Source organism: Cimex lectularius, unplaced genomic scaffold, assembly GCF_000648675.2.
Source record: "Cimex lectularius strain Harlan isolate CLEC.00 unplaced genomic scaffold, Clec_2.1 scaffold115, whole genome shotgun sequence".
Classification (NCBI taxonomy): Eukaryota; Metazoa; Arthropoda; class Insecta; order Hemiptera; family Cimicidae; genus Cimex; species Cimex lectularius.
This window is the reverse complement of record NW_019392707.1, coordinates 586,995-614,514: the sequence shown is the minus strand read 5'-3', so window position 1 is coordinate 614,514 and position 27,520 is coordinate 586,995. Positions and strand designations below refer to the sequence as shown.

The 27,520-nt window shown below is 37.1% G+C and overlaps 2 protein-coding genes across 2 annotated transcripts; one reads left to right on the top strand and one right to left on the bottom strand.

The window, feature by feature from the left end:
* Positions 1-1,653: 1,653 nt before the first annotated feature.
* Positions 1,654-15,404, bottom strand: LOC106666900 (sterol regulatory element-binding protein 1). Its single transcript, XM_014394431.2, has 15 exons — positions 15,120-15,404; positions 11,253-11,902; positions 11,017-11,176; positions 10,768-10,955; positions 10,224-10,481; positions 9,909-10,086; positions 9,006-9,181; positions 8,714-8,895; positions 8,414-8,650; positions 7,987-8,161; positions 7,758-7,920; positions 5,604-5,890; positions 5,372-5,515; positions 2,086-2,224; positions 1,654-2,012 (listed from the first exon to the last, which is right to left on the bottom strand). The coding sequence occupies exons 1-15, from the start codon at positions 15,184-15,186 to the stop codon at positions 1,795-1,797; spliced, it is 3,222 nt and encodes a 1,073-aa protein (XP_014249917.1). The 5' UTR covers positions 15,187-15,404; the 3' UTR covers positions 1,654-1,794.
* Positions 15,405-16,741: 1,337 nt separating this feature from the next.
* Positions 16,742-25,349, top strand: LOC106666933. The gene is made up of 3 exons (XM_014394486.2): positions 16,742-16,866; positions 18,457-18,663; positions 23,386-25,349. The coding sequence occupies exons 1-3, from the start codon at positions 16,818-16,820 to the stop codon at positions 25,176-25,178; spliced, it is 2,049 nt and encodes a 682-aa protein (XP_014249972.1). The 5' UTR covers positions 16,742-16,817; the 3' UTR covers positions 25,179-25,349.
* The last annotated feature ends 2,171 nt before the right edge of the window (positions 25,350-27,520 follow it).

Below are 27,520 nucleotides of genomic sequence, written 5' to 3'. Positions count from 1 at the left end.
ACGTCTCTGCCTAAAAGATAAAATTCATTTAAAATAAAGAGACTGGAGCTTAGTATGAACATTCAAATTGAATCATTTTAAATTTTATAAAATTATACTGGCAGAAGAATAGCGATAGAAGTAGGAAAACATTCAACCGTTTTATAAATGCACTGAGAATAAGTTATGCAAAACCACTATTAATAAATAGGATACCCCTTTTCATATAAAAGTATTAATGCAAGTAGTTAAAAATTCAACGAATATCAGGGCACCTGGTCCTGGCAAGGTTCCATTTAACTAGTTTAAAATCTCGTCTCAGGTATATGTAGAAACGCTGCCGTCAGTCTTTAATAAAATAAATGAGACCAGGAACACGCATGAAGTTTTAAAAACTTTTTTTTAATTTTAAACAAGGTAGTCTACTGTCTAGAGAAAGTAACTACAGAGAAAACTCCTTTGGGAAAATTTAAACTCCAAGTCCGGGTGCTACCAGAGAATAAGTGCCAGTCGTTTCATAAAGGTTTGAACTTGATTAAGAAGAATCTATTTCTATACTAATTATAATATTTATTATCTTAATAAAAAATGAAAATGAGCAACGGAGAAAAAATATAGAATTTAAAAAACCTAAATGAACATAATGAAATTAAGGACAATTCTGGCCAGATTTTACTAAAAATATTGAAACATGGAGTTAAAAGAATATGTATAGAAAATTACAAACTAATTTTGATGAAGTACAGAGATGTTTTGCTGAAGGTGGTGTGTTCGAATGTACCAATGTATCTCTGAACTGGAAAATTGACATTTGGGTATACTCAGATGTGGATGGAAAAAATTACGTTCGTGCATTTAACTCATTTCCAATTTTATGCAAAAATTGGTTGAGAATAAAATTTAGTGTCACAAACAGGACACTTATTTTTGTTGGGGACCGCGGTAGCCGAGTGGTTAGCATGAGAGACTCTCACACTGCAGTCGTGGGTTCGATTCCCACCGTCGCCTCTGGCCCTTTTTTCCCGATAACCCCCAATTTGAACACAAGAATTCGTACCATGGCTAATATGCAAGATCATAAGGCCAATAAAAAATAAAAAAAAAAATTGTTAACAACCATGTTTGCATAAAAATTGGAATAATAATTAATAATAAACAGATAACTAATTAAATTACTTGACAATGATTGGGAAGGCGAGAGCAAATAAGCTTGAGAAAAAAAGTGACGTCTTTCTCCATTCTTCTCCAATTTACAAAATTTCTGCTCATACTGTATTTACTTACAGAACCTACCTACCTATAGAAAATGAAGAAAAAAAAAGTTAACAACTTAAATCATTAATTATGAGAACTGTACTAAATGTTGAATAAAGATTTTAATAAATAAACGTTAAAGACAGTATAATACGATGATTGGACGGGGCTAAAATAACCAAGCTGTCGGATGCCCCCTAAAAAAAATAAATAAGATGACATCAGGCAGGGCACCTGTTGATAAGATAATGAGCATTGTCAAAATAAGATTGAGTAGGATGGTCTAGGCATTTTTTTATCGACCTGTCTGCAGTGTTTGACCATATCGATAGATAATGGAAGACACAAATCCTTTATTTACAAAATAAATAAATATCTACAAGCAAAAGAAAGAAAAGAGGAGAGGAAAATAAATTGTAAAAAGTTGTAACAAATATATATTTTGTAACGCGTTTAAAAATAAAACAATTACATAAATAGAAAATTTTACATTTGCATAGATGATAGGAAACAAGGCGATTTAATGATGTAAAATCAATAAGTATCGGACAACCTACTACTTCAGTTTGTAATTGCTGATGTGCCTAAGGTTTTCATAAGTTTGTAGCAATTGTTCAAACGTTTTTTGTCTCCTATTCCTTCGAGAGTTTTCGCCGCTTCAACCAACATTCCAGCTCGTTCACCCGGCGATGACAAAAGCGGTGCAGGCAAATGTTTACAAGCGAGGTAAAGTGCAGCCGCGTGTTCACGCTTTCCACTCGAATTTTCTCCAGATTTATCTTGAAGGTGAAATAAATATAATTAAATACATAAAATCAAAAGTTTTTTTTAAAATTTGTTTTTAATGTTTACCTTTCCCGCCACAAATCATTGATGACCTCGTAGGCCTGTGCCTAAGGCTTCTATCCAAAAAGTGTTGAGCACGTGCTGGTGAAGCTCCAGCTATCAGATGAACTGCTGCTTCATAAATGAACACTCTTCGGACAGCAGACTGTATTAAAAATAAAATAGAAATGCATAAACTGATTGCATATTTTTGTTTAATGTACATACAACAGACAGCTTTTAGAAATGTATTGTGGCATAAGATGGAACCATCTTCCCCATTATGTAATATAATAATAATAATTTGGAGATTTATCCCGTTTATATATTTCAATTTTCACCCTTGCCCCATTAGCACTACGGTGAGAAAAGCCCTATCGAAAGAGATTGTCAACAAAGGGGAAGTTTATTCCAAAAGTCAATCTACATCTACACTGGGATGCATACGAGAAGGAAGAAGATAAAATTCATTTGAGACATTGCTTACTATACAAGTTCGATCTCAGGCAAGAGCGGCGGATGCCTGTCACAATTTATGTAGAATTTACAGTGATACATAGTAATTGAATATTTTAGTAATGGAGAAAAGCAAATTAAAAGACCAGCCTAGTTGTGGAATGCCTGAAGCGCTTAAAAGCAATAACTTATTAATGGCATGGAGGATGAGGAAAAAACAAATTAACTGTAGCAGAGCTTTCAGATAGATTTCAGGTACATCGCACGAAAATAGAAAGAAGAATCTGATCTCTGGGTTATGCTGTGAAACTCGTTTTATGGGTTCCCTGTGAATTGTCCCTCACGAACAAGGAAGACCGCATGACTTGTTGTGTTTCACATCTTAATAGGAATAAATCAGAAGGGTTTATTTACTATTTGGTCACTGGGGATGAGGTTCTTTACAAAAATGCCGAAGGTCCATTTGCAAGAAGAATGAAACACCACTATCGACGGCAAGAGCAGGATTGCACCCTCTTGAAGGTCCTATTGTCTATTTAAAGGGATATTTGAGAAATAATTTATTAGAAACAAAGAGGAGAACCGTCCATCCCTGGTAAAAGATGACCAGGCGTCATACTGCTCAGCTAGTATCGGGCTCTGAGCGATGAAACCAGTCTGAAAAGAGCCACTCTCACTGATCTCTCCACTCTTATAATTTACCTCTCCAGGATGTGGGAGTCTGTATTTTTTCTGCGTTCTCGCCCAGTCAAGTTTCAACCACGATCCCGCTTCCCAGCATTGACCATTACTCTAGCCCTTATTTATTTATTTACAGGTTATACCCAGTTACAAGAAATCACAATTTATGGATGAGCTCTGCGAGGTTTCAAAAATATGTGTTGATTTCTTTTTATTTTATGTTCAATAAAAATATTTGTTTCCATTATATATACACTTTTATTTGTTTTTATATTTTAATTTTTGTTTTATTCACTTGTTTTCAAGAAGAATGGCAATAATAAAAAAAGATTAGCAGTTCGCCATTTCTTTCATATACACCTTGCAATTTAGATATTTACTTGTGGAATTTGGGTGAGATAAATTTGGTGAACGTCAGCGTGAGCCATAAGAAAGAGCTGATTCATTTCACTGGGTCAGCGGTTTTTCCTATGTTTTAAGCAGAGTAAAAATTGCTAAGTTAAGCTTAACAGTTGTCCCACCCCTTCCTCGCCATAGACGACCACTTAAAAGGTACGAAATTTTTAAACGAAAATGCTCTGAATATCAGATTTACAGATTTCTTCTCATCTAAGACAGAATTTTACAAAAAGGGGATATTTCTGCTCCCCAAACGTAGGAAGTACATTATAAAAAAAGAAAGAAATTATATTTTGGATTAAAAATAAAATACATTTATATTTTAAAGGTTTGATTTTTTTCTGAAAGGTGAAAAACTAATAGAAATGATAAATGATGGAGTGAGTGTGGTGTTCAATCCTTTTTAAAAAGATAGTTCCTACTCACAGTAAGTTGTTTTGCAACGATCCGGATTTCGAGCTAAATTTAGACCTAAAACTGTCCATAATAAACAACCTAATAGAAATAGACGTATATAGAAAACCCACAACTACAGACACTATGATACCAACAGATTCTTCCCACCCATGGTCTCAAAAGGCTGCTGGTTTCATTTGGCTCATAGACCGGATGTTAAAACCTCCGCTAACACCTGATAACTATAAACAAGAATTAAAAACTATTAAAACCTTAGCAAAAAACAACGGGTATCAAGAAATATTTATTGATAGGTTGCTAGTTAAAAGAATAAAAAAATTAACTTTAAATGAATCAACAATAGGACTCAGCCACCCCACCACAAATGAATCATTAGGTTTCTGTTGTTTGCCATACATTGGTGAATTATCGGAAAAAGTTAGTAAAATTTTTAAACAAGAAGGTTTTAGAATAGCTTTTAGAAGTACGGGTTCATTTAAAAACATCCTCTTAAAACCTAAAGACAAAGTAGACAATTTGGCAAAAAGCGGGGTTTACCAACTCAATTGTAATGATTGTGATATTAAATATATAGGACAAAGCGGTAGAGAAATAAAAACAAGAGTAAAAGAACACTTGCCTAAATCGAGCAAATTTTCGGAATTTAAGGACCATCTAAAAGAAACAAAACATAATTTCAATTCAAATTTAAATACAAAAGTGTTACATAGTTTCAACAAAGGGAAAGAACTAGATTGGTTTGAGAAATTTGAAATTAAAAAATGTAAAATTGAACATGGTGATAAATGCATTAATAATATAACAGATTTTGATCTACCTCCCATTTTAAATATGTGCATAAATAATATCAAACATCCAAATAATCTAATTATTTTAATTGTTATTATTTTTATAGTAATTTATAGCAATATTAAGTATTTATTATTCTAATATTTATTTGTGTTATAATTTCCGCGTTTCGCACGTTCAAATTGAGCGTCATTAAAAAAATCAGCTGATAATTGGAACGTCGCGTTGGCGGATGTATCAGCGGGTTCACTTTGGCAATTCATGTCGAGAGACGTGGTTGTAGAAATCCTTCAACCTGATAATGAGCCAAAAGGCTCGAAATCCGGATCGTTCCAAAACAACTTACTGTGAGTAGGAACTATCTTTTTAAAAAACTTATGCACATACCAATACATAAACATTTTAAGCATGGTAAAAATCATCTGTCTTCTCCACTATTTGTTTGTTTTATAAGAATCTTGAAACTGATATTTGTTAATTTATGTCAAGACAAATTGTATAAATATGTGTATAAATACAAATACAATAATATAAAGATAAAAAAATTAAATAGGTTTTGATTGGTACTTACAGGGACAAACTGGGCTATCTGTTTCAGGGATTCAATATCAGAGTGGAAATCTTGAAGGAACAAGGATGTCACAGATACTGCCCCACTTTCCCATATTGACATTCTTGTTTCCAAAAGCCAATCGCATAACATAAGTTGTGACAGCTGGAATTGTTACATGCAAAAAATTAAATCCACCGATTCCAAACAAATACTACATATTGGATATTATGACATTTAAATCCATGCTCACCAACGTTTTTTCATCCGCTTTATGGCTTGAAGTGATGCTGTCGAGCAAATGATGTGATGCGTAAGATGCGTACTTTAACGTCACTTTATGATTATTTCCTGATATAAACGATCGTCGCATTTGAAACCCGGCCAACACTGCTTTCGCCAATGGATAATTTAGGAGGTAGGATGGGACTTTTTCAGCCTGATTGTAAAGCGTTTCTGCTTCGTAATCTTCCCCCTGCATCCATAAAGTAGCCACTTGCATAATAGTCGTCCACCATTTTGCGGTTTTGTCCTCTACACCTGCCAAGTCAAGGTTAAAATTAATTTATATTTTACATTTTCTATATGTAGGGTAATAAAAGGGATTTTTTCCCCATTACATTATAAACAAAACAAGCCTACAGCTTAAAACATTTGTCATATTTTTTTGCATTTTGTGGGGCAATCAGCCATGCCACTGATGATGAAGGGAGCCGACTCAGCAGCGCCAACAAACATATAAATAAATCTTACTGTTTTCATATTTTCCAGCTTTTGTAATTTACAATAAATTACAGTCTGGCCTCAAGCATCACCTACCATTGGATTGGCAGTCCAGAGTCAAACCTCAGTCTCATCCATTCAGCCTCTGGGGCTGTCAACTGCTAGGTCATTTCAGCCAGTTAATCAGTTCCTAAATCCAGAGCTCTCATTCACTCATTTTTATTTATTTTTTATTTGGATACCAGGGACTGGAGGAGTTCCCTCCTGAGCACTGCAGCTGAACTATACAGCTTATTGTACTTTATCCCTGGGTCCATATTTTGGGGGAGGGCTCGCAACACAAATGTGAACTTGAACCCCCATTGTACCGGTGTTCTTCCATCGAAGAAACTCATATCTAAAGGGGGTTGGGACCAAATTCAGGGTCACTGAGATCCGATCCTGCCCCTTCCATTGATGAATGCCATGTCAATTTCTTTCAATTGCGGCCACCGGTCCCCTTAGGCGTCAGAAAAAGTCCAGAGGCGACGGTGGGGATCGAACCCACAAACGCGGGATCTACTAGCCGAGAGTCTGATGCCTTAACCACTCGGCTACCGCGGCCCCCCCTCATTCAATCATAAGTATATTCTTTCTTATGTATATTCACTCAGTTATGGTGGAAGTGTATTTGATATTTCTCTATCAGCCTTTCTACACTACATCACTCTCACACACTAGGGACACAAAACTGTCAGTATTATAACGCTATAAAACAACCCTGTTTCCACCAAAAATTGGAACTGGGGACCCAGATTCTAATATCAGGTGGCATTCATACATGCTCCCTATAAGGAATCAATGATTTACACCCTTCAATTAGGTGGGATTCATCCAGCAACCTCTCTGCATGGCGGACACATACAGGGGCTTTAGTGTCAACTTCACATGGCCTATTCTGAAGGCGTGGTTACCCTTCATCTACGAGTCAGGTCCTCCTAGGGCCACGTATCAACAGTGCTGATCCGGTCCACCAACACTTTTTTATTGTCTTTTTATTATCGGGGGCCAGATCGTAGTCGTTAGGGATGTAGGAATGTCCTGGCCTTAGCAGCCTCATCCGCCTTTTCGTTACCCACCAGACCGATGAAACCGGGTTCCCAACCGTTTTGCCAAGCTCCTGGTTCTTGGTATTTCTCCAACAAGAGCATTACAAGAGGGTCGATGGAGACTGGACCACTAATCATGCTAAGAGAGTCAGTGCAGAACCAACATCGTATCGAATCACCACAAGGTTAAAGATTATTATTTTATCATTATCCTCAATAATTACCTTAATTTTACATAAAATAATATAAAAACATACAATTTTACAGTTTTATTTTTTTAAAATAAGGTAATTATTAAGGATGATAAAAAGGTAATATATATTTGTTTTGTTTTGAAGTTTAAATAATTTTTTAAAATTTCAAAAATTAAAGTAATTAATGGCACAGACCTCCTAAACAGAAATATGTAAAATATAAAATTAAAAATTGTAATAGACTATAAAATATGTAATACATTGTAGCGATAAATAGTTATAGGCTGAAACAAAACTGGAAATATATTTATTAGCAAGGATGAAGATCAATCTAACAATAAGTTCTTAATAAGGTCATGATTATTAACTTTTTATTATATCATAAATTTAAAGTAAACAAACCTTCGAAGGAAGTATTGTTGGAGAGTATTTCCAAATACGATGAAAGAATTTTAACAGTTTGAGTATTTTCTTCATTTTCGGTGTTGGCTGGATTTTCGATTGCACGACTTCCAGGTGTGACCAACACATGGAGGATACAATCAATCAGATGCTCACGAAATGCCTATAAATAAATTGAAAATGTATGGAAAAAAAGACAATCAATCAAAACTCGATTTCAAATGCTTACTTTGCTGGCAAACGCGAGAGGATTGGTTCCATCTGTTAATTCGGTAAAAACATTGTTGATTTTATTCTTTTCATAATCCCAGTTGTGGTTCATTAAGAAGTTTTTGCCCTGGCTTGTAAATAGCCAGTTGGAATTCGAATTCAAACCGATTCGGCATCCAAGCCAAAAGTAAAACCTGCAACAAAAACAAATACAGAAATGACAATATGCAACAATAAAACATATGACTTTGAGTTGAAGTGATTATTTAATGAAACTGCAAAAAATTAATTAGATAAGTGGAAAATCAAATAAACAAGTACTTTGACTTACAATAACTGATCAAACTACATGATCATTATCCAGCAGATACCAAGGAGAAATTCAACAGTTTAACAAATAATAGAAGTACAGGAAATTGTAAAATGGCAAAACACAACATTCTTACCTACTAATGAACTGAAGTCCTGAGAGCTGTTTTAAATGAATTGCGATTGCAAAATACATCTGTGCCAATTCTTCTTTAGTCATAACCGACCCAGCAGCTTCTGCTTGATTAGCAGCAGAAAGTGCGATAACGAAATCAGTTAATGAATACCTTGGCTCTATTAGATAAAGTCTGTGTAGGTGATGGTAAACCATAGCTTGCTCTCTAGCAGAACGCAAAGCTTCTTGACGAGCAGAACTAAAAATGAGGAGTTAAAAAAGCACAATACATAATAAAAATTATAATTATAAAAAAACTTACAGGTTTACAAAAAAGCCTCCTTCGTGTTGTGAAAGCCATTGCCCAATCCATAGCCTATGTAAAAACTGGCGAATTATTTGCCACAAACACGCAGCCATTAAGTGAATTTTGGTAGTGGGCAACGGCAAGTTCAGTATGTTGAGACATGTTAAGAGTTCCTGTTTTGCCCCTGCAGTGTTGGCCTAGAAAATTTGAATAAAAACAATATGATAGTATCAGCAATCTAAATGTGCAAACAAGATTAAAAATAAATCTCTATAACAAGAATGTGATGTGCATGTCTTAAATATACCTTTGATATGTAAAAGTCTGCTTGCTTCCGATGGCGCCAAAAATTCATCGACTCTTTGGACTTGGCAGGAAGAACGATATCACCAAACATCAGCAATTTGACAAGGCAACACAGCAAAAGTGACATATTGAAAACCCAAAGCAGCACAGAAGAGCCAGCATTCCATATATCTGAGACTAAAATAAACAAAAAAAATTTTTTTTTTTTAATTACCTTTTTTTTAATTTCCCTAATCCATACTCCGAACAGGAAAAAAAATCACGAAGTCAGATTTTAAAGGAAGGAAACAAATGAAACATGTGGGGTAAAAGAGAATGATTGAGGAAAAGAGTGTGAGAGAAAAAAATAGAGAGAAAGAGAGAAAGAAAGAAAGAAAGAAAGAGTGAGAGTGAGTGTGAGAGAGAGAGAGAGAGAGAGAGAGAGAGAGTGAATGAATAAGTGAGTGAGAGAGGAAAATATGAGAAAGAGAGGGAGGGAAGGGAAGAGAAAGTGAGTGAATGCGTGAGTGAGAGAATAAGTGAATGAGAGAGAATAAGTGAGTGGGTGAGCACTAAGCACTAGCAAAAATAAGTGGGTGTGAGAGTATAAGAAGTGAATGAATGAGTGAGAGAGAAAGTAAATGAGTGTGTAGGAGAGAAAAAGTATGAGCGAATGAGAGAATAAGTGAGTGCATAGAGAAAGTAAGTGAGTGAGGGAGAGAATAAATGAGTGAATGCTTGAATAAGCGAGAGATAATGTTTTTGTTCAGTGAATCCCTCACCTCTCTTCACCTAAAAAACAAACTGCTAGATTCTTGTGTTAAGGGGTGGTTAGGGGTTAGTAATTGGAATTCACGCGTGTGATTAGTTCGAATTTCTGAGAGAGAACTAAACTTTTTTTTTGAAGTAAGTAACATTATCCTACCTTCCAGCAATGTTCGTCTTTCGAGTGTAGCATCAGAGTAGAAGTTGTTAGCTCCAAATTTATTCGCAAAGAATTTAAATGGATTGAACACCAAAATTGAGAGCATGAATGCACAAAGCGTAACCCTCGTTTGGTCCAACATGCCACGCATCCTAACCGATTCATAATCTTCTTTTCCCTTAAAATGATAAAGAAAAACTTGTTATAATTAATTATGTTTTATAGTCCATTTTTATTAAAAGTATGAACTTATGTCCTTTCTAAATAACTGCTGTACGAAATGTTCATATAAAAACATCTGAGAACATCACTTACAGAAATTTCATTGAAAGTGATATCTTGAGGGGTCGGAGGCCCTGAATGGTCTGATCTTGTAGGTGAAGATATATCTGATCTTGGAGGAGTGATTCCACCAATGCAGACTTCCTCTTTGCACGGCGATTGAGGGAGTAACCCATCAACAGAGTTAGAAGCCATCCTCAGAGCTAAATTTTCTTGTTTTAGCTTCTCATTGGACTCCCGGAGGTACCGAATGTATTCAATAGCTTTGCGCAAAATCAAAGATTTATTCATCTGGAAGTCAAAAAGATAATTAATCTATTTAAAAATAAAATTATCTACATGTATAAAAGTAAATGTCCATATGTGTATTAATCATAAAAACAAAAACCACTGAACTGATTTCAATGAAACTTTCACACTTTGTTTTTATTAATGCTGGGCAGTTTAAACACTATGAAATGGGCATATAACAAATAATGGGCTTTAGGATTTACAAAAAAAAAAAAGAGAAATAACACTTTTTATTATCTCCCTTGGCAACGCTGGGTTATAAAGCTAGTTGTTGGTAAAATACTACCTTGGCAGCAGGCCCTGCTATGATGTCTTTAAGTTCAATTATACGGTCATTTATGCTTGTTCGGTATCTACGCTCAATTGCATTGTGCATATTTCTTTTGACTTCTTTAAATTTTGGAACTCTTTCTCTGGTCCCATTTTTCAATCGGTTCAATGATATTTTATCAGCTTCTAATATCACTGGGATACCTGAAATGATAAAACAATTATTCACCTATACCGTTACAAATATTGCAGTGGGAAATATTACCTGTAGCCAAAACTGTGTTGCTGTTGTCAGTAGGACAAGGAGTGACATTAGTATTTACCGTATTAACTAGATTTACGACTGGTTTCTCCTGAATATTTCCTGTAGTGTAGAGAACTGCCGGTTGAGTTGCAGGTGCTATCAGTTGTGCTTGGAAAATCATCTATATAACGTTATTAACTAAATAACAATTTGTTTATGTGTGTTAAAAAATATGAACGATTAAGAATGAACAATACCTGTTTCATTTGATCTTGAGGAACTTGAATTTTGCTAACATTTTGCACGGTGACATACTGATTGTTGTTAATTTTCTCTTGAGCCGGTGAAGTTTTAGCCTTTTTTCTGATTATGGGTGGTTCGTGCTTTGTAACCGCTTGGGCGATCGTCGGAAAACTATTCTGCTTGGGCTCAGCTGGCTTTATGTTGCTATAAAAGATTTTATTTTGAGGCTGAAGCAAGTAAGTATTTTGGTTCAACACAATTTGCGATAACGGCTGTTGTTCGTGGCCCGGGTGAAAAGTCTGATGGACCGAAAGCGGTATAGTGGTTATGGGTTGCGGATTAGCTGGACACTGCAAGGGAATTTCGGGATAGGTTGCCTTGGCTTGGGGTTGAAGTAGCTGTGCCTGTGGTTGCTGCTGCTGCTGAGAGCTCGGTGATGTCATATGTTTCAAAGAAACTTGTGGTAAATGGTTATTCGAGAGATTTTCCTGATGTTCATTGTCGGAAAATAATTCCATTTGTTCTTGTTTTCCAATTTGCCCAAAGTCTTCTCTAATTTCAGTGTCACCAAACATGTCAAGCTGAGAAAGTAACCCAACTTCAGAAAATATCCCATCTATCCCATCTAATTTGTTAAAAAGTTCTTTTTCACAGTTGATAATGTCTGAAAAAAATAAAATAAAAATCAGATAAATCTTGATCAAGTAACATTTTATTGTTTAAGCATTATTTAAGCCTATAGGTATACTGACTATTTGATACAATCACAACATATTTTAAGATTTCATTTTTTTCCAACATAATTTAAGAAGATACATCCAAATGTTTGAAAATGTGGTTTTTGGAAGTGACAAAAGATTCCTGAAATACGAGAAAATAAATCCAGATCTAAGGAGAAACCATTAAGAAATTCTAGAGAGAATTAACATAAATAAGATGACTCGGTACCTGACAAAATGAAAGGAAAAGTCAGCATTGACGGTTATTTCCAAGCGGTCATAAGATTAAGAATAAGGATTAGAGTACGGGTTGGCCGCCTCTTTGCCTGGACTGGCACCAGTACACCACGACGTATTGGCCTACTGTGCATCTCCTTTGTTGTCTAGAGCTCCTCATGAAGCTTTTTACCAGATCCCAAAGCTTTTTCAAGAATACTGTAGAGGAATCTCAGCCAACATAAGCCTTCGCATCAACGGAGGACATGTTCCACTGTCTCTTCTTCTTGGCAATATCTGCACAGGCAAGTTCCTGCCATTCCGAGTCTATACATATGCCACTGGAGCCTGCAGTCCTACTATCCTTCTAGTCCTAACTCTTCCTAGAATGAGTAGTTCTGCCATTAGTTTCTGCGATGTGCTTTGATGAACTTTTTGCGTGCCTGGCCTTGGGCTACATCCGTATTGAAAAGACTTATTTTTTAAACCTACTCTGATGAATCCATGTTTTTGGCAGTTTGGTATGCCACAAATTGGTTCAGTGTCAATAGGTGTCTCATCGATCTTTCCTTGGCAAATTTATCGGCTTCTTCATTGCTCCTCCGCCCTGTTTGTATGCCCTAGTTCCAAACAAGTTAATTTTGTTGTTTACGCCAGTGTTTGAAAGGGCCCTAATGCAATCCCAAATGACTCCGGACTCTACTACTGCTGTGGTAATTGCCCTCAGTGCCACCTGGCTGTCCGAGGCTTATATGAATTCTACTCCTTGGTGTCTACGAGGTGAAGAACCTAAAGTTTCTTTGTTTATGATCGTTTTCGTCTTTCAATCCCCACTGGTTTGATCTGTCAGATGCATTTCCACTTTCGTCTTCTTTGATGGCTGGTTTGTTAGGATAGGTAGACTAAGATCAATACAAACAATTGATATATAGATATTTTATTTGTTTAGAGAAATATGTAGCTTGGATATTTCTATCATTTTGGTCAGTTTATTCTTGCTGTTTTTGACTGTCTGGTGGCTAAGACCAGGAGACCCCCAACCTACAGTCCTGACAACCACAATTCAGCCCTATGACAGTAAAAATGCAATTAAAACATGATTGGAAATGGCTGGATTGGCAGAGAAGCTCTAATGTATTATGAGTTTGAACAACAGGTCAAATCTCAGAGGTTCTGAATTAAAGAAGATGGATTATAATTACTTGTGTAAAAATAGACACATGGACACTTTTTGGCCAAAACCAGAGCATGTGACTGGCATGTAGATAAAGTTTGCTCAATGTGTTCTACTTGATTGAAGGGTGTCATTCCTTGTCTCCATATAAAGATTTTGAAGGAATTTAACATAAGACTTGGGAAACTATGAAAACTTCTAGGACCAAAACCTGACTTGGCCGTTAAAACTAAATTAACCTTTACGAGACTTTACTGCAACCACTTTGGACATTCAGAAAACATTAAAAGATTTTATTACAGTTGACTTGATAAACGATATTGCTATTTCTATGCCAATCGATCATGACTTGAAAATAAATACTTAAAACTTTCAACAAACAGCAACTTAATACAAGACTTGGACTATTACAAAGACTTCCAAGACTGAAATACCAAGACAATATGGACATATGGAGTGTAACTTTGTGGTTCTGCCAAGCCATCCCTCATTCAGTGCATCCAATTCTTCCAATAAAAAGTCTTCAGACAAATCGTCAAAGCAACTACCTCACTATCCACAATGACCTCAAAATTCCTTTTGTCAATGAACTGGTCCATTCCTAATTCCAAAAGTTTCACACCTACCTCTCGATGCACCCATACCTTTCAACATATTCCCATCCCAAGAACTCGCCACAATGCCTTAAATTATGATTTCCTTAAGACCTCCTCACCTCTTAACCAATAAGAGTTAACAACTCATACTGAGTGCCAGCATTGGCTTCTTTCTCTAAAAGGTGAGTACACACTAAGCAAATCTCGGCGAACAAAAGACAACAAACTGCTTTGTTGGCGATGATTTGCTTAATGTATATGAGAGACGAATCAGAGTCAATGGAGCAGTTGGCCTCGATTGAAGTTTGGACTTCTGGCAGTAACATCAATAAGGTTGACGTTGTTGATTGTGATTCCACAAGGTTGAATCCTTTAGCCCCAACCTCTTGGTTTGATGAGAATTAACCAAGGGTAGCCTGAGATTTGCTCTGTGTGTACGCTCCCTAAAATGCATCTAATCTTTTCAATCAAAAGTCCTCAAATTGTCAAAGCTCCTTACTATGCCATTAACCACAACAACCTTAACATTCCTTTTGCCAACCAACTGATCAGTTCCCAATTCCAAAAGTTTCACACCTACCTCTCTATCCCAACCCTATTGCCTGAACCGTCTCAAACATTCCCATTACAAGAACGCACCTTGTCACCTTAATGGAAGATGGGCCTCGATACATTCTTGCTCCTCAATCCCTCACAATGAGTGCCTACCATTTTTCTTTGTTAAGGATAAACACAATGTGCTGTGATATTTTGATATTCTCAAGTGGAATTGTATTGGAAGCCCACAACTTGCGTTCAATATGTCAGAATTAAGTGGTTAATAATACGACTGGTGTCAGTCAATCTCATAATTATGATGCAATGTTTGTTAACGATGTGATACTTCAGTGAATACTTTCAATATGAAAGAATGCATGTAACAATGCATCCATTGACAAATGACATGATCAATGAAGGGTTTACGGGATGAGTAAAGGCAGTCAACAACAAACATGATGCAAGTTGGTTGTAGGCAAAATTAAAAAAGACAACTGTTGCACTTTTGTAGCTAGCAAATGTTTAGATTTTTTTTTGCGAGAAGTTGACCCTTCGCTAAATACCACTAAGTTGTTTACTTCTGGATAGTTTTAAATTGTACAAAATAATTTAAAAAAATAACGTTGAATTGAGTCGTACCGTCTAATTCGACGATTTCATTTATGTTGAATGAATCGTTGTCGCTGAAGGATGTGTCGCACTCCATCGCGTCTCGATTCCGATTCTCCAGTTGTCAAAATTCTATGCTAAAGGAGAACTTATAAATCGTTGTTATGCACTTGTCCCAGGTTGGGCCGACATAGATGACTGATAACCTTTCCAGATGTAAATCATGATCGGCGCCGTCCAATCGTGTTGCGGCGATATCGTACGATGCCGAAGACGATTTCCCGCCAGGGTTTGACTGTCGACGGTGGTACGCAACAAACTGCGGAAAGTTGCGCAACAAGGAGCTGAACCGTTATTGCGCAACGGTCCACAACCCATATCCACAATTTCACATTTTCCAATTCCTGTGTGTCAAAACATCTATCTCCATTATTTATGAAAAATGAGCACCTTTTGTTGACATTTATATAGATGTTTTAGTCGGGGTGTGAATTATTCTGCGCCCTTTAAGAGCCGTTGGATTCCCTGTCCTGTACTTTTAGCACACTGGTCCTAGTTCATGAAAGAACTTGATTAGTAGGCTCGATTTCAGTAGTTGAATGTCTTCTATGTTACGTTGTACGTCCCAAAATTCCACCTCCTGCGGGCAAGTGTAGCACCACAATTTATTAGTTGGTGATTCCTCTGCTTCTTTGCAGAATCTGTACATGCCATATTGGGTTATGCCAATCTTCTTCAGATGTCCATTTAGTTTGAAGTGTCCTGTTAAGAATTTCTAAGTTTTTTCCTGCTTCCTTTAATACATTCTATCGCTTCTTTCCTTCCGAAATTTGTTAGAGGTTTTTGGATTGTTTGTGTCCAATGACTTAGTTACATTGTTCTCTCATTTTATTTTTATCCTTCTGTCTGAGGTGCTCATTAATAGCGTGGATTCGTATGCCACAGAAGGGTTTGGGTTCTATCAGCATGCTGATTAATCCTAGTATCTTCTCCATACCAGCTGTGGGGCATGTTCTCATCGCTCCCGTTATACCGATGCATGCAAGTCTCTGTATTTTCGTGAGTTCTCTTCATTTTGTTATTTGTTCTACTTTATCGGCCCAGGCTATGGCGCCATATGTGAGAGTAGGTCTCACCATTATGGTGTATATCCAAAGCAGGTTTTCTGGTCTGTGTCCCCAGTTTTCTCCTGTTATTCTTCTGCACACCATTAAGACTCGTATGACATTCATAACTCTTCATTCAGATATTCAATGACACCAGTCATTATAAAAAAAATAAATTGTCTTTCTATGGTTTCAATATTTTCCAAAGAAATCAGTCAATAGAGATGGATTGTTTCTACTTCATTATACTCAGTGTGGTTTGAACAAGTTGGACATTTTTGGATTGAATTGTAGTATAGTCAACGAGTTGTGCATAAACCCTGGACTGTTAAAATCTGAGGTGGATGATTTGATTAGCACAAAATTTAAGTGAATAACTTTTGACAAATTATTGAAATTATTTATTTAAAGTATTCTGCATAGTAATATACTAGTTATAAATTATATTAATTTATTAATAATTAATTGTATTAATTTAAAAAATTGTTAGTTTCAAATCAGATGTCATAATGATGAATTATTTCTATGTTGCTATGAGACCATAGTTCTCCTTTGCAATAACAAAACATATAATAGTAGTTCAGTGAGTTTGACATAAATCTACAGTTATAAATAATTTATAATGAAGGAAAATTTAAGTGAGGAATTTTATGAGCAATTGTACACGACGTGTAAGTTTGTTTATTCAGTATGAACACAACATAAAACATCAAGTATTATATTTTGTCAGATTAGAACGTATTTATTAGAAACGTAGTCATACAAGGTAGCCAAAATAAGTCATTAATGTCAGAGTGTTTTTAGTACTTCATTTATGCTTAATTAAATTGTGTATAGTTTACATTACATATACATGTGCATTCATGTGTTCATTGATGCCAGTTTTATTTAGACAAAACTTCCTGCAAATTAAAACAGAATCTAAATGGTAGATTTTCTACAGACTTTTGACCTAATTAGTGTTATTTTGATATTACTGATTAGATTTATATCAGCTCAAATCTGCATACATATGTACATACCTACACATGTGCAATGAGTTGAGCCTACCACTTCTTCCAGTCCACTGGCAATTCCAGCTTTTGTAATTTCCAATAAATTACTGTCATGCTTCGTGAATCACCTACCTCAGGTGTTGGTATGGTATGGTATGGTATAGTGGAAGGGATGCCGGGAAGCGGGGCTTGTGTTCCCCAGGCACTGCAGCCTTCTGGCTTATTGTACCTTCCCAGTTCCCTAGTTTAGTCAATAGACTCAATCCTTCTTCTCAGAAGTATCAGGTCATTGAGTGTTATTGCTGCAATTTGGTTCCCTGAGTCTTTTTCGTACGTTATGTTAAACCTCCATTGAGCTGNGATGACCCGCTCCACACCGCCTCCCCCAGTTTTGCTCTTTTTGGGGCATGTCCTAGGAGCACTTCCACTTGATGATGGGGTGCTACCCAGTGACCTGCCCCTTTTGCCACTTTTGGTTGGTGTTGGCCCCGGTTTCTTGGGGTCAACACTTCCCGTGGTTTGCCTTGGTGTCAGAATCCGGGGTTTTACATTAGGGTTTTGTCTTCCTTTCCTGGTTCTTTTTAGGATAGGCTCCCCCCGTTGTTTGGCTCTGTTTATGGCCATTTTGCACCTTTGTGCCCCAGATATTCTTTGGGGTTGTAGACCAGGTGTTGGTAGTAAAGGGTCAAACCTCATTCTTATTCATCCAACCGGTTGGTGGCTCTGGTGGCTGCCAACAGCTAGGTCATTTCAGCCCCCAATACAATCAGTTCCTAAAATAATTCATACTCACTCTTAAATCATTCTTTCATATTTACATACTATTAATTCAGGGTGGTGGAGTACTCGATGCCCTCTCATTCTACACATTAACTCTCATTAATTAAGGGGCACAAAATCATCATTATATACAATAAGACAACCCTTTTTTGCTCTAAGAATCAGAACAGGGGACCCATATACTCGCTGCCGATCTCAAATGAAATTTTCATATCAAGTGGCATTCTTAGCATTCTCTATATGGAGCCAAGGATTGGCACCCTTCAATTATATCGGCCACATCAATCTTTCTCTACATGCCGGTCAACCTCACATTTCTTATTCTAAATCGGGTGAGGGAGACCCCCTCTTCAGTGAGTCAGATCTTCCGAGGACCACCTATCGATTCTTGTACATGAGAGCTTCTCTGCTGATTAATTTCACTTTCAAAATGTCCACATTTTCAACATGTCTATTGTATTATATTAACTAAATATCATTTTTTAGGTGCCAATGCTATTCATAATGTAGCTAAAAAGGTAATTCCAGATGAACTCCAACTATACTCTACATCAAGTACAGAAACTGTTTATTCATATAGTGATTTGGACCAAAAAAAATGTCTAGCCAAAGAGGCTTTAACGCTTTTGTCTGCCGTGTGCAATATGAAAGTGTGCAACAAGTTAGAATTAAGCATATTAAATGACATATACGGTAAGATCTTGCTAAATTATTTCTACATAGCATAATACTTTTTTGTCAAATGTCACGTGCAATTACTATAGGAAATAAGTTTGTTGATTTTTGGATTTATATACATAACTATATACATTTAGGAGCTAAATCATTCTTTGTTTCTAAGAGTCATAAAGGACAATCAAGCTCAGCTTGGTGTTAGTGGTGTCTGGTTTACACTAATGTCAAACATCCAAGTGACTTGTTAACGTTAACCCATTCAGGGTGGTAGAGTAAGTCCATTAGCATCTAGTAATGCTGTACTACCAGCAAACCCGATCAGTTTTGTCAAATCGATTTTTAAAATATTTGTCAAGATGTTGTTTTGATATATGTAGTCTGGATGTGTTTCTATCCATGACTTTACTCAGGTCATTAAATGAGCCTTTCCGCCTGACCTGGCTGATCGTGGTGTAAAAACTGGTTAAATTGAGGAGAGAAAGTAATAAATAAATTAAATGAGAATTTGGAAGACATAAAAAAACTGGAGTGGGAAAATTTTGTGCAGGATGTAGTTACCTTTTATTTTAACGAGTGCAGAAGAAGGATGTTGGATGGGAATACCATCCAATCTATAAGCAGCTACAAGCAGCAACGAGGATTTGGATGTCAACTGGGATGCTAATTAGATATACTAGAATTGTACTACTTTATAGAAACCTTTTAGTGGAAGATTTAAAGATTTAGTTTTTCAAAAATTCTTCAACATGACGTCCAATTTGGCCTAATAAATAAAACTCAAAAGAGGAGCTACTGTATATAGTTGTAAATAAGGGATGAAATCTTGTACTCTTTCCGTTACTTGCAGAAAAATGAGTGTATATTTCACTTTCACATGCATTTTCCTATTTTAAATTAATGCAAGGTGACCAATATTGGTTTATTATGCCGTCTCCATTATTATCTAGGACTCTTCGTTAAGCTTAAGGCTTTTTATCAGATCCAAAAAATTTGTTAAGGGATCCTGTATCCGTTGGGCTTTTCCTCTCTCAGGAGTGGAATTCAGCCTGCATAAGCCTTCGCACCAGCAGATGTTATGCAGTTTTTCTCCTTCGTGCTTGTTTCTGTTGCTCCAAGCGTATACATATGCCTCTGGAGTCTGCAGTGCCCAGCCAACAGCCCATCTAACTAGGACGTGTTAGTAGTTCTACCGTTAGTTTCTGGGATTCCATTAATTAAATTTTTCACATTGCTTTGTTTTGGAATACAATCTCATCAACCTGAGGACTTACTATTTGTAACCCATTATTTGGCAGAGCTATGTTTTGTTTATTTGGTATGCCATAAGTTTCAGTTTAGAGTGAAAAATCTAATGAGTGGTTAATATATTTTACTGGTTGGGGCAGACTGGGCCAACCTAATTAGATATACTAGAATTGTACTACTTTATAGAAACCTTTTAGTGGAAGATTTAAAGATTTAGTTTTTCAAAAATTCTTCAACATGACGTCCTAACGTAATATGGATATTTTAGTTAACTACATTACAGTTAATTAGTTTTTAATATTTTGATTTGATTGAGTTTCATACTGATTTGTTGTAAGTATTGTAATTTATTTTGTAAAAGTGATGATATTAGCCTATAACGGTAGACTAAATTGATTAACAACACAATGTCTTGCGACTACAAACTTTCAATAACAAAAACCATATAACATGTAATAGTATTCAATACGTAAAAATTAAACAGAAACGTTATACACTTCAAGCAAAAAACAAACAAAACTCTCTAAACACAACATTTTTCATTTTTTTATTTACTGACACTGATTAAAATGATATCTCAGTAATCTGAATATCCATTCCTACTATTTGGGTTGAAATCAGGCGATTGGGGGTCATTGTTTTACTGGAAACAGAAAGTCCTTTCTATACCCAATTCCCGTTAAATTAGAACATAGATGTAGAATACTGGTCCATGATCCCATCGGATTTTTCGGTGTATAAATTGCCAACTCCTCTATAGCCCATGCAGTCCCAACAAACACAATTGTTCCCCTGGCTTATGCCTCACTTTCTTTCACCAGACCCTGAGACATTAAATTTGTTATCATCGGTGAAAATAACAATCTCCCAAAATGCATCAGGCTTACTTTGTTCTTTAGCAAACTGGACGTGCTTTCCCCTGTTTTTCTTGCTTATTATATAGGGCTTCATTCTGGGATTGCATCCGTGCGTGCCTTGTTTTTTTAATACTTTTTCATACTGTTTGGGGCATAACTGAAATGTTATAATACTGATACAGAATATCTGCAATTTTCGGCTCACTTGTTGATGGGTAGGAGATCACTTCTTTGAGAATGACTTAGGTAGTGTTTAATTTTTCTCTCCGGCCTATATGAACACTGTTTTCAGCATTACCGAGCTACTTTAGTGGGAGATGATGTAATGAATTGTCGAGGGTCGCTTATTAAGTGCATTAACTTTTCCATGAAATGATTTCCCTTCATTAGACAATCTTACAATTAGTTCCCAACTGGACCAAGGAATTTCCATGTGTTCTCCATCTGGGCGCTGACGGTGGTTCTTTGTTCTCTACTTAATTTCAAAATGACTTGGGGATAACAATATCAGAAAACTTAAAGTGGAATAAACTTATCCTGAACATTGTCAAAAAAGGAAGCTTTCTTGCATACCAAGTTAAACTAGAGGTTGCATGTAGTATTTGGAGGCCCTACTTTCAAAAAGACATTAAACTTGTAGAAAAAATGCAAAGAAATTAAAGCTGTACAGCTACGTCGACTGACTTAAATTCTTAATTTTACAACTCGAGATATATACATGCTCAAAAACTTGTGGCCATAGCATGACAATTCAAAAACAGCACTACCTGAAATTAATTGGATCAACATTCTTCTTGAACTGCAACTTAGAAAATTGGAATAATCTGCCTTCAAATGTCATAGACTTAAGATCACTTATGCCTTTCAAATCGAATCTTGATAGGCATCTTCAATAAAAAAAAATTCCCTTATTTTTTTAAATGCATTTAGTTTTTTGTTACCATACCTAGTGATTAATATTACATTAATTGTACATTGCTATTTATCTATAAGGATGTTATTTGTTGGGATATGTAGATTATACTACAGGTAGGGATAAAAGAGGCATCTACTAGGCGTTCTGCACCTCGTCCTGAGTAGATTATTGTGTTCCTTTATTTTTATAACTCACTGGCCAGCTTCAGCCATAGCCTTACCAGTGACTCATTAATGTAGGATTTTGCGTCTTTTCCTCTCCTAGTTGCAAATATCTACACCTACATAGACCCTCCCAAAAACATAGCATGTGTTCTGCGGTTTTCTCTTCTTCCTGGCAGTATCTGCACTATGTTTCTTCTGCCAGTACTTCTATTCGGTGCCTTATTAGGCGTCTTGCCCTGTCAGGAATCATACCAGTATCCTGATTCTGTTGTGGTTACTTTCCAGTAATTCCTTTGTCAGTCTTGCAGATGGCTCATCTATGAATTTCTTTGCGTACCTCATGCCTGGGGTGTGGTCCACCAAGTTTTTGACTCATTAAGGATCCACTCTTGGATGTATCAAGGTGCTAGGCCACAATAGGGTTCATGGACTAGAGAATTTATATTGGCTCCTATTTTGGCCTTGTCCACTTTCTCCTGGTTTCTATGCCCCATAAGCCCAGGGACCCATGCCAGGATCAAGTCATTGGTGCCATTGACTTTTGCCAGGAATTCCATACAATTCCATACGCTTTTTGCCTTAACCTCACATGAGGCTTAGGTTGAGTGTTTCTCGGCATTTACACTATAACAATAATTAAAATAAATAAGCCAGTAGGTGTTCAGAGACTTTTTACTGAGTGTATGAGCTTCATAATTTGATAACAGCCTATGAGCCTGCATTTCTGGCAGTCTACTTGCAATTCCAGCTTTTGTTGGGTACGATAAATTACTGGAAGGTCTTGAGAATCACCCACCTCAGGAGATGGCAGTCCTGGAATCAGACCACGGTCTTATCCGTCCAGCCGTCGAGGTTGGGCTCCGCATTTCGTCAACGGCTATGTCAATTCTGCACCCAACACATGCAGTTCCTAGATCCAAACCCATTCACCCTCTCACTCATTCTTAAATACATTGTCTCCTTGTGGTGAATGGCTCGCGCGAAGGCCGGCGTGGAGAAGAGGCTGTCGGCGTAGTCCTTGGGAGTAGAGCTGTCGTGGACTGTAGGAGTTGGCCAGGAGTTGGGCAGAAGTCAATAGGAATCGACGAGAAGTCGCGAGGAGTAGGCCAAGAGTCGGTCAGTGGTCAGCAGGAGACGACGAGGAATATTTAAACCATAATTAAATAAAGGGACTTGAATGTTGTACCCGATTAGTTGTGCTTTTCTTAAACTAACCCCTACAGAGTTAGCGGTAAAGTATATGTACATGCGCGCGCGCACACACACACACACACACACGCACACACACACACACACACACACACACACACACGCACACGCACGCACGCACGCGCACACACTACAATCAAACAACTCTGTTTCCTCTAACCATCAGAACAGAGGAGGAAGCTCAAGCACGTTGCTCATATTTGGTGGCAGTCTTACACGCCCTCTACATAAAACCAAGGAGTTGCACCAATTTGAGCACAGCCTTATTTGCATTATTTATTTAGACTTATTAGGTAGGGTAATGAATTAAATATAAACGCTAAATTAAATTTCCTATTTATTTTTGCAGATAAAACAATGGTGATGAGTAGTCAGGAGGAAAATAATAAGTTGGCAGAAAAATATGAATATCTTATTATAAACACGTGTGAGCTCTTATCAAAACTGTTGAAGGAGGAAGCACTTTCAGAGGATCAAGAATCTTCGTGCAAGTTAAGTACGAGTACCGAACAGAAATCGACGGACAAAAAGTATGGAGTGTTTTCGTCGTTTCGTCCTTTCGAATTTCGAGAATATCCCTCGATAGAATCGTTCCTTTATAATGATGAAAATAAATTACGAAAAGGTTCCTTGGAGCTAAAACGAGGTCTTAAAGATGTCCCTTCGTCGTATCATTATACCGACAGCTCCAACACGTCCGAATTCCAGTATAACGACTGGGATCATAGCGAGATATCAGGGCCTGACGTGCATTTTAATCAAGATACCGAAAACCTATCCATACATTATTTCGAAGTGCCCTCCAGTTCCATCCCTAACATGGATTTAAAACCGCCTTTCACCGGGTCGAGGCAAGAAGTGGCGACTTATGCCAAATATCCGACTTACGCCTACGAAAGTAGTAGAACATCGGAAGTAGGCAATTCGGGCCTTAAGCGAAGCAAGAAGACTTGGCAAGAGGCTCACAACCAAGAATTGGCCGATTTGGTGAAATGTCTAGTCCAAACTGTAGCTTACATGAAGGGGAAGTCAAACATAAAGCCTTTTCTGCCAGAACGCGAACCTCTCGTCCTGCCGTACCCGCCAAGCGCCTACACAGCGTATTCGGAGAGAACGGTAGAATTCGTCGACCATGCGACATCCCCTCTAGTTGAGTCTCCCGCAGAATCCGAGAAAGAATACACACTGGTCAATCCCAATAGACCTAACGTAATATTGAGAAATTCAGCCTCGCAAACCGTAGAACCGGGAGAACCGATCGTCGCCCCTAAAATATTTACGTTTTTCTTAAGAGAGGGCGATCCGACATTCCACAAAAAGCTTCCGATGGGCCCGCCGAGTCCGAAGCCGCGATGTATTAAACGGAAATGTTCCACGGCCGATGCGAGGTCGTCGAGGCATAGAAGCAAAGTAGACGTCTACTCTCGAAAAAGCCTAGCGACTGTGAACACTATACCGTCGCATGAAAACATCGAACTGAGCAAAGCATTTTACGGTTTCGGACTGGATCTCACCAGCCACAACAGCGATGATTCCGTGGAAGACGGTACCGAAACGGAATCGGACTTCTTCGACGATCTCTCCTACCAGGCGGAACAGAACAGAACCAGTTATTTAAAGAAGTCGAAGAAAATCATTCGCTGCAAAGTAGACTCAGGGATTCGGCTCAAGGCCATGTACAAGAAACACAATCAAGTCCTCAGCACGAGCATTCAGAAAGACGCGATTACGGACACGAGCGAAGAGGAAGTGATAAGCACAGTCGAAGAAACCATCGAACCGAGTGAGCCTACAACCACCGTCAAGACGACTTTAAGACCGGAAAGAGACGAATGGGAAAAACTCATGGCCATTTTACAATCGACCGCAGCACAGAAGCCACGTGCAAAACCTGTGTTAAAAGTCGAAAAAAATGACGCCCGGAAGCCTTTCGTATTTCCAAGTCGACCCTCTTTAACTTCCAAACAGAGATCAAAGCCTGACAAACAAGAAAAACAACTTATTAACGCCGCTGACAAACTGCTATCGAAAATTATTAACGAAGACCTCCTTAAAATCTACGAAGAAAGGAGAATTAGAGAAATAGAGTCGGAACTCGGGACCGACGACGACGACGACGACCACCCGCCCATCTTGCCCTGAACCCTGAATCTATCCGTAATTTGTCCTAAATTTTCTTGAAACACGATTAATATAGTTACACGATTTGAACCAACCGGCTGAATTCCATCATTTCAAGTAAATTTATTTTATTAACATCAATTTGCTGATTTATTCGGCACTTCAAGTCAATAATAAAACTCGTCGTTAGAGAAAAAACAATTTATTTCTTTAAAAAAGTAATACGTACATTTAGCAAATAAAGAAAAAACAAGGTTATTTTGAAATGTTGAACAAATAACTCATGCTTTCAACGGGGTTCATTCTTTTCACGACACTTCAATAAATCGAATGAGCTTTTTGCCAGCTTAACTGAACAATGCTTAAGCCGGAGACACACTTACCCGATGCTACGCCATGCGACGCTACCCGATGCTACCCGACGAAAATCCAAACTCCGATTTTCCATAAGGTTGTACCCCCCTGCACATCTACCCGATGCTATGCCACGCTAACCTACCCGACGCTCTGCGATCCCCACTGCCCAGATTTTCGTCGAGTAGCATGGAGTACAGTCGAAGACAAAAGAATCGGACACTCATATTTTTATTCGAACTACATGTATTATTGTCGTTATATTAATTTTACAACATACTTATTTTAATATAAACCAAATTAACTGTGATTAAAAATTAATTAGTTTGTATTTAAAAAATTAATTTTAATGGTTTGGTAGAAAATTAATCAAAACACCGGAATACGATTTTTTGATATAATGAATTTAACTAACAATTTATTGTACTACCTTCGGCGGTACATATACTAAAATTGGAACAATTTATTACACGGTAGTTATTCAGATATCGTGAGATGCGGTCTCACGATATCTGAATAACTATCGATTAACGGTCACTAATCTCTACACATTATTACACGGTTTTGCTCATAAAATTTAATTAACAATTTATATCATAGTTTTGCTCGTTAAATTACACCATTTTCGTCGGGTAGCATCAGAACAGGACACTCATATTTTTTGTAGTTTATTTCAAACTAAGTACATGTAATTTTGTCGTTATATTAATTACAACATGTTATTTTAATTTAAACCAAATTAAACGAGATCAAAAATTCATAAGTTTTTATAAACTTATTTGTTATAACTTATTGTTTTATTATGATGGTTAGGAGTAACTTTATTTAAAACAATTAAGTTTAACAAACAATTTATTACAAGGTTTTGCTCAAAATAGTGCATTAAGAACAAAAGATGCGTTGCGATTGTGATAGTGATTATTGTGATGAACGCTGTGGACTGGACGCGATGTGTGCTTGCGTCGGATAGATCTGCATACCCCACCAAAACGTGGCAAGGCGTCGGGTAAGTGTGTTCCCGGCTTGCTCACCCCACACTGCTCAATTACCCAGGATAGTAGATGACATAATGCTAGCCTTCAATGTAAGAAAGCATACTGGCATGCTTTTGATAGGTATCCAAAAGGCACACTGTTTGGCATAACGGTATAGTCAGCAGGATGATGGAATAATAGCTTCCTTCCCTACATAATAAAATTAGTCCACTCTTAATATGTTGACAATTCCGAGTTTCCTTTCGATCATTTATTTCCCAACCGAGAAACATTATTGCTAGTTTCAATTAATTAATCTTTTTATGTAAGGTTTTGGTTGAAATAAAAAAGTTTGTGTCGCGAGCGGGATTCGAACCCACGATCTTCGGCTCAATACGCAGCTGCCCTACAACTTGAGCTATCGTGACTTCGATCCACTCGGACACCAACTCCCCATCTCAACCTACAACCTTTGGAATTTTCCCTCCTTTATTATTGCTAGTGTTTCTCAAGGCTCTATTCCTGGACCCATAATGTTTTTTTCTACATTTCTACAAAATAACTCGCACTAAGAACGTAAAAGTGGCTCTTTACGCTAATGATATCTCTACTCTTCGTCTTGGATGATAGATACGAAATCGAACAGATTAGAGATTGCTCAACATTATTTCAGATTCCACGTTGAAATCTAGAGTCCGATACTTACCCCCCATTTTTGGCTCCATCTGGAAAACAAAAAATTTTAACCGCTCGTTGAAAAATGAAAACGTGTTCTTTTTTCATTAACGACAACTTACTTATGGAGATGGTGAACCCGACATCTCCACTTATCGAAAATTAAACCCAAATTGTGCAAACTAAAACTACCTCATTTGTCCCATAAATTCATTAATCATTAATGTTCAAAATATGACTTGAATTTGGCTCGATTTTTACCTACCCTATTTCCGTATGATTCGGGTCTGTCCAATTTGATGTTTGTGTTCCGGATTAAAGTAAATAAAGTTTAGCATGTCAATCTAATGTTTGTTTTCA

Bases quoted from the DNA above. Each gene is read 5' to 3' on its own strand.
- LOC106666900 (XM_014394431.2), bottom strand. From the start codon at position 15,186: ATGGAGTGCGACACATCCTTCAGCGACAACGATTCATTCAACATAAAT. The intron at 8,896-9,005 runs GTATATTTAAGA...CAAATTTTCTAG, and splicing joins CAGACTTTTACATATCAAAG to GCCAACACTGCAGGGGCAAA. The intron at 5,891-7,757 runs GTTTGTTTACTT...TTGACTTGGCAG, and splicing joins CAACAATACTTCCTTCGAAG to GTGTAGAGGACAAAACCGCA.
- LOC106666933 (XM_014394486.2), top strand. From the start codon at position 16,818: ATGAAGGAAAATTTAAGTGAGGAATTTTATGAGCAATTGTACACGACG. The intron at 16,867-18,456 runs GTAAGTTTGTTT...ATCATTTTTTAG, and splicing joins TGAGCAATTGTACACGACGT to GTGCCAATGCTATTCATAAT. The intron at 18,664-23,385 runs GTAAGATCTTGC...TTATTTTTGCAG, and splicing joins CATATTAAATGACATATACG to ATAAAACAATGGTGATGAGT.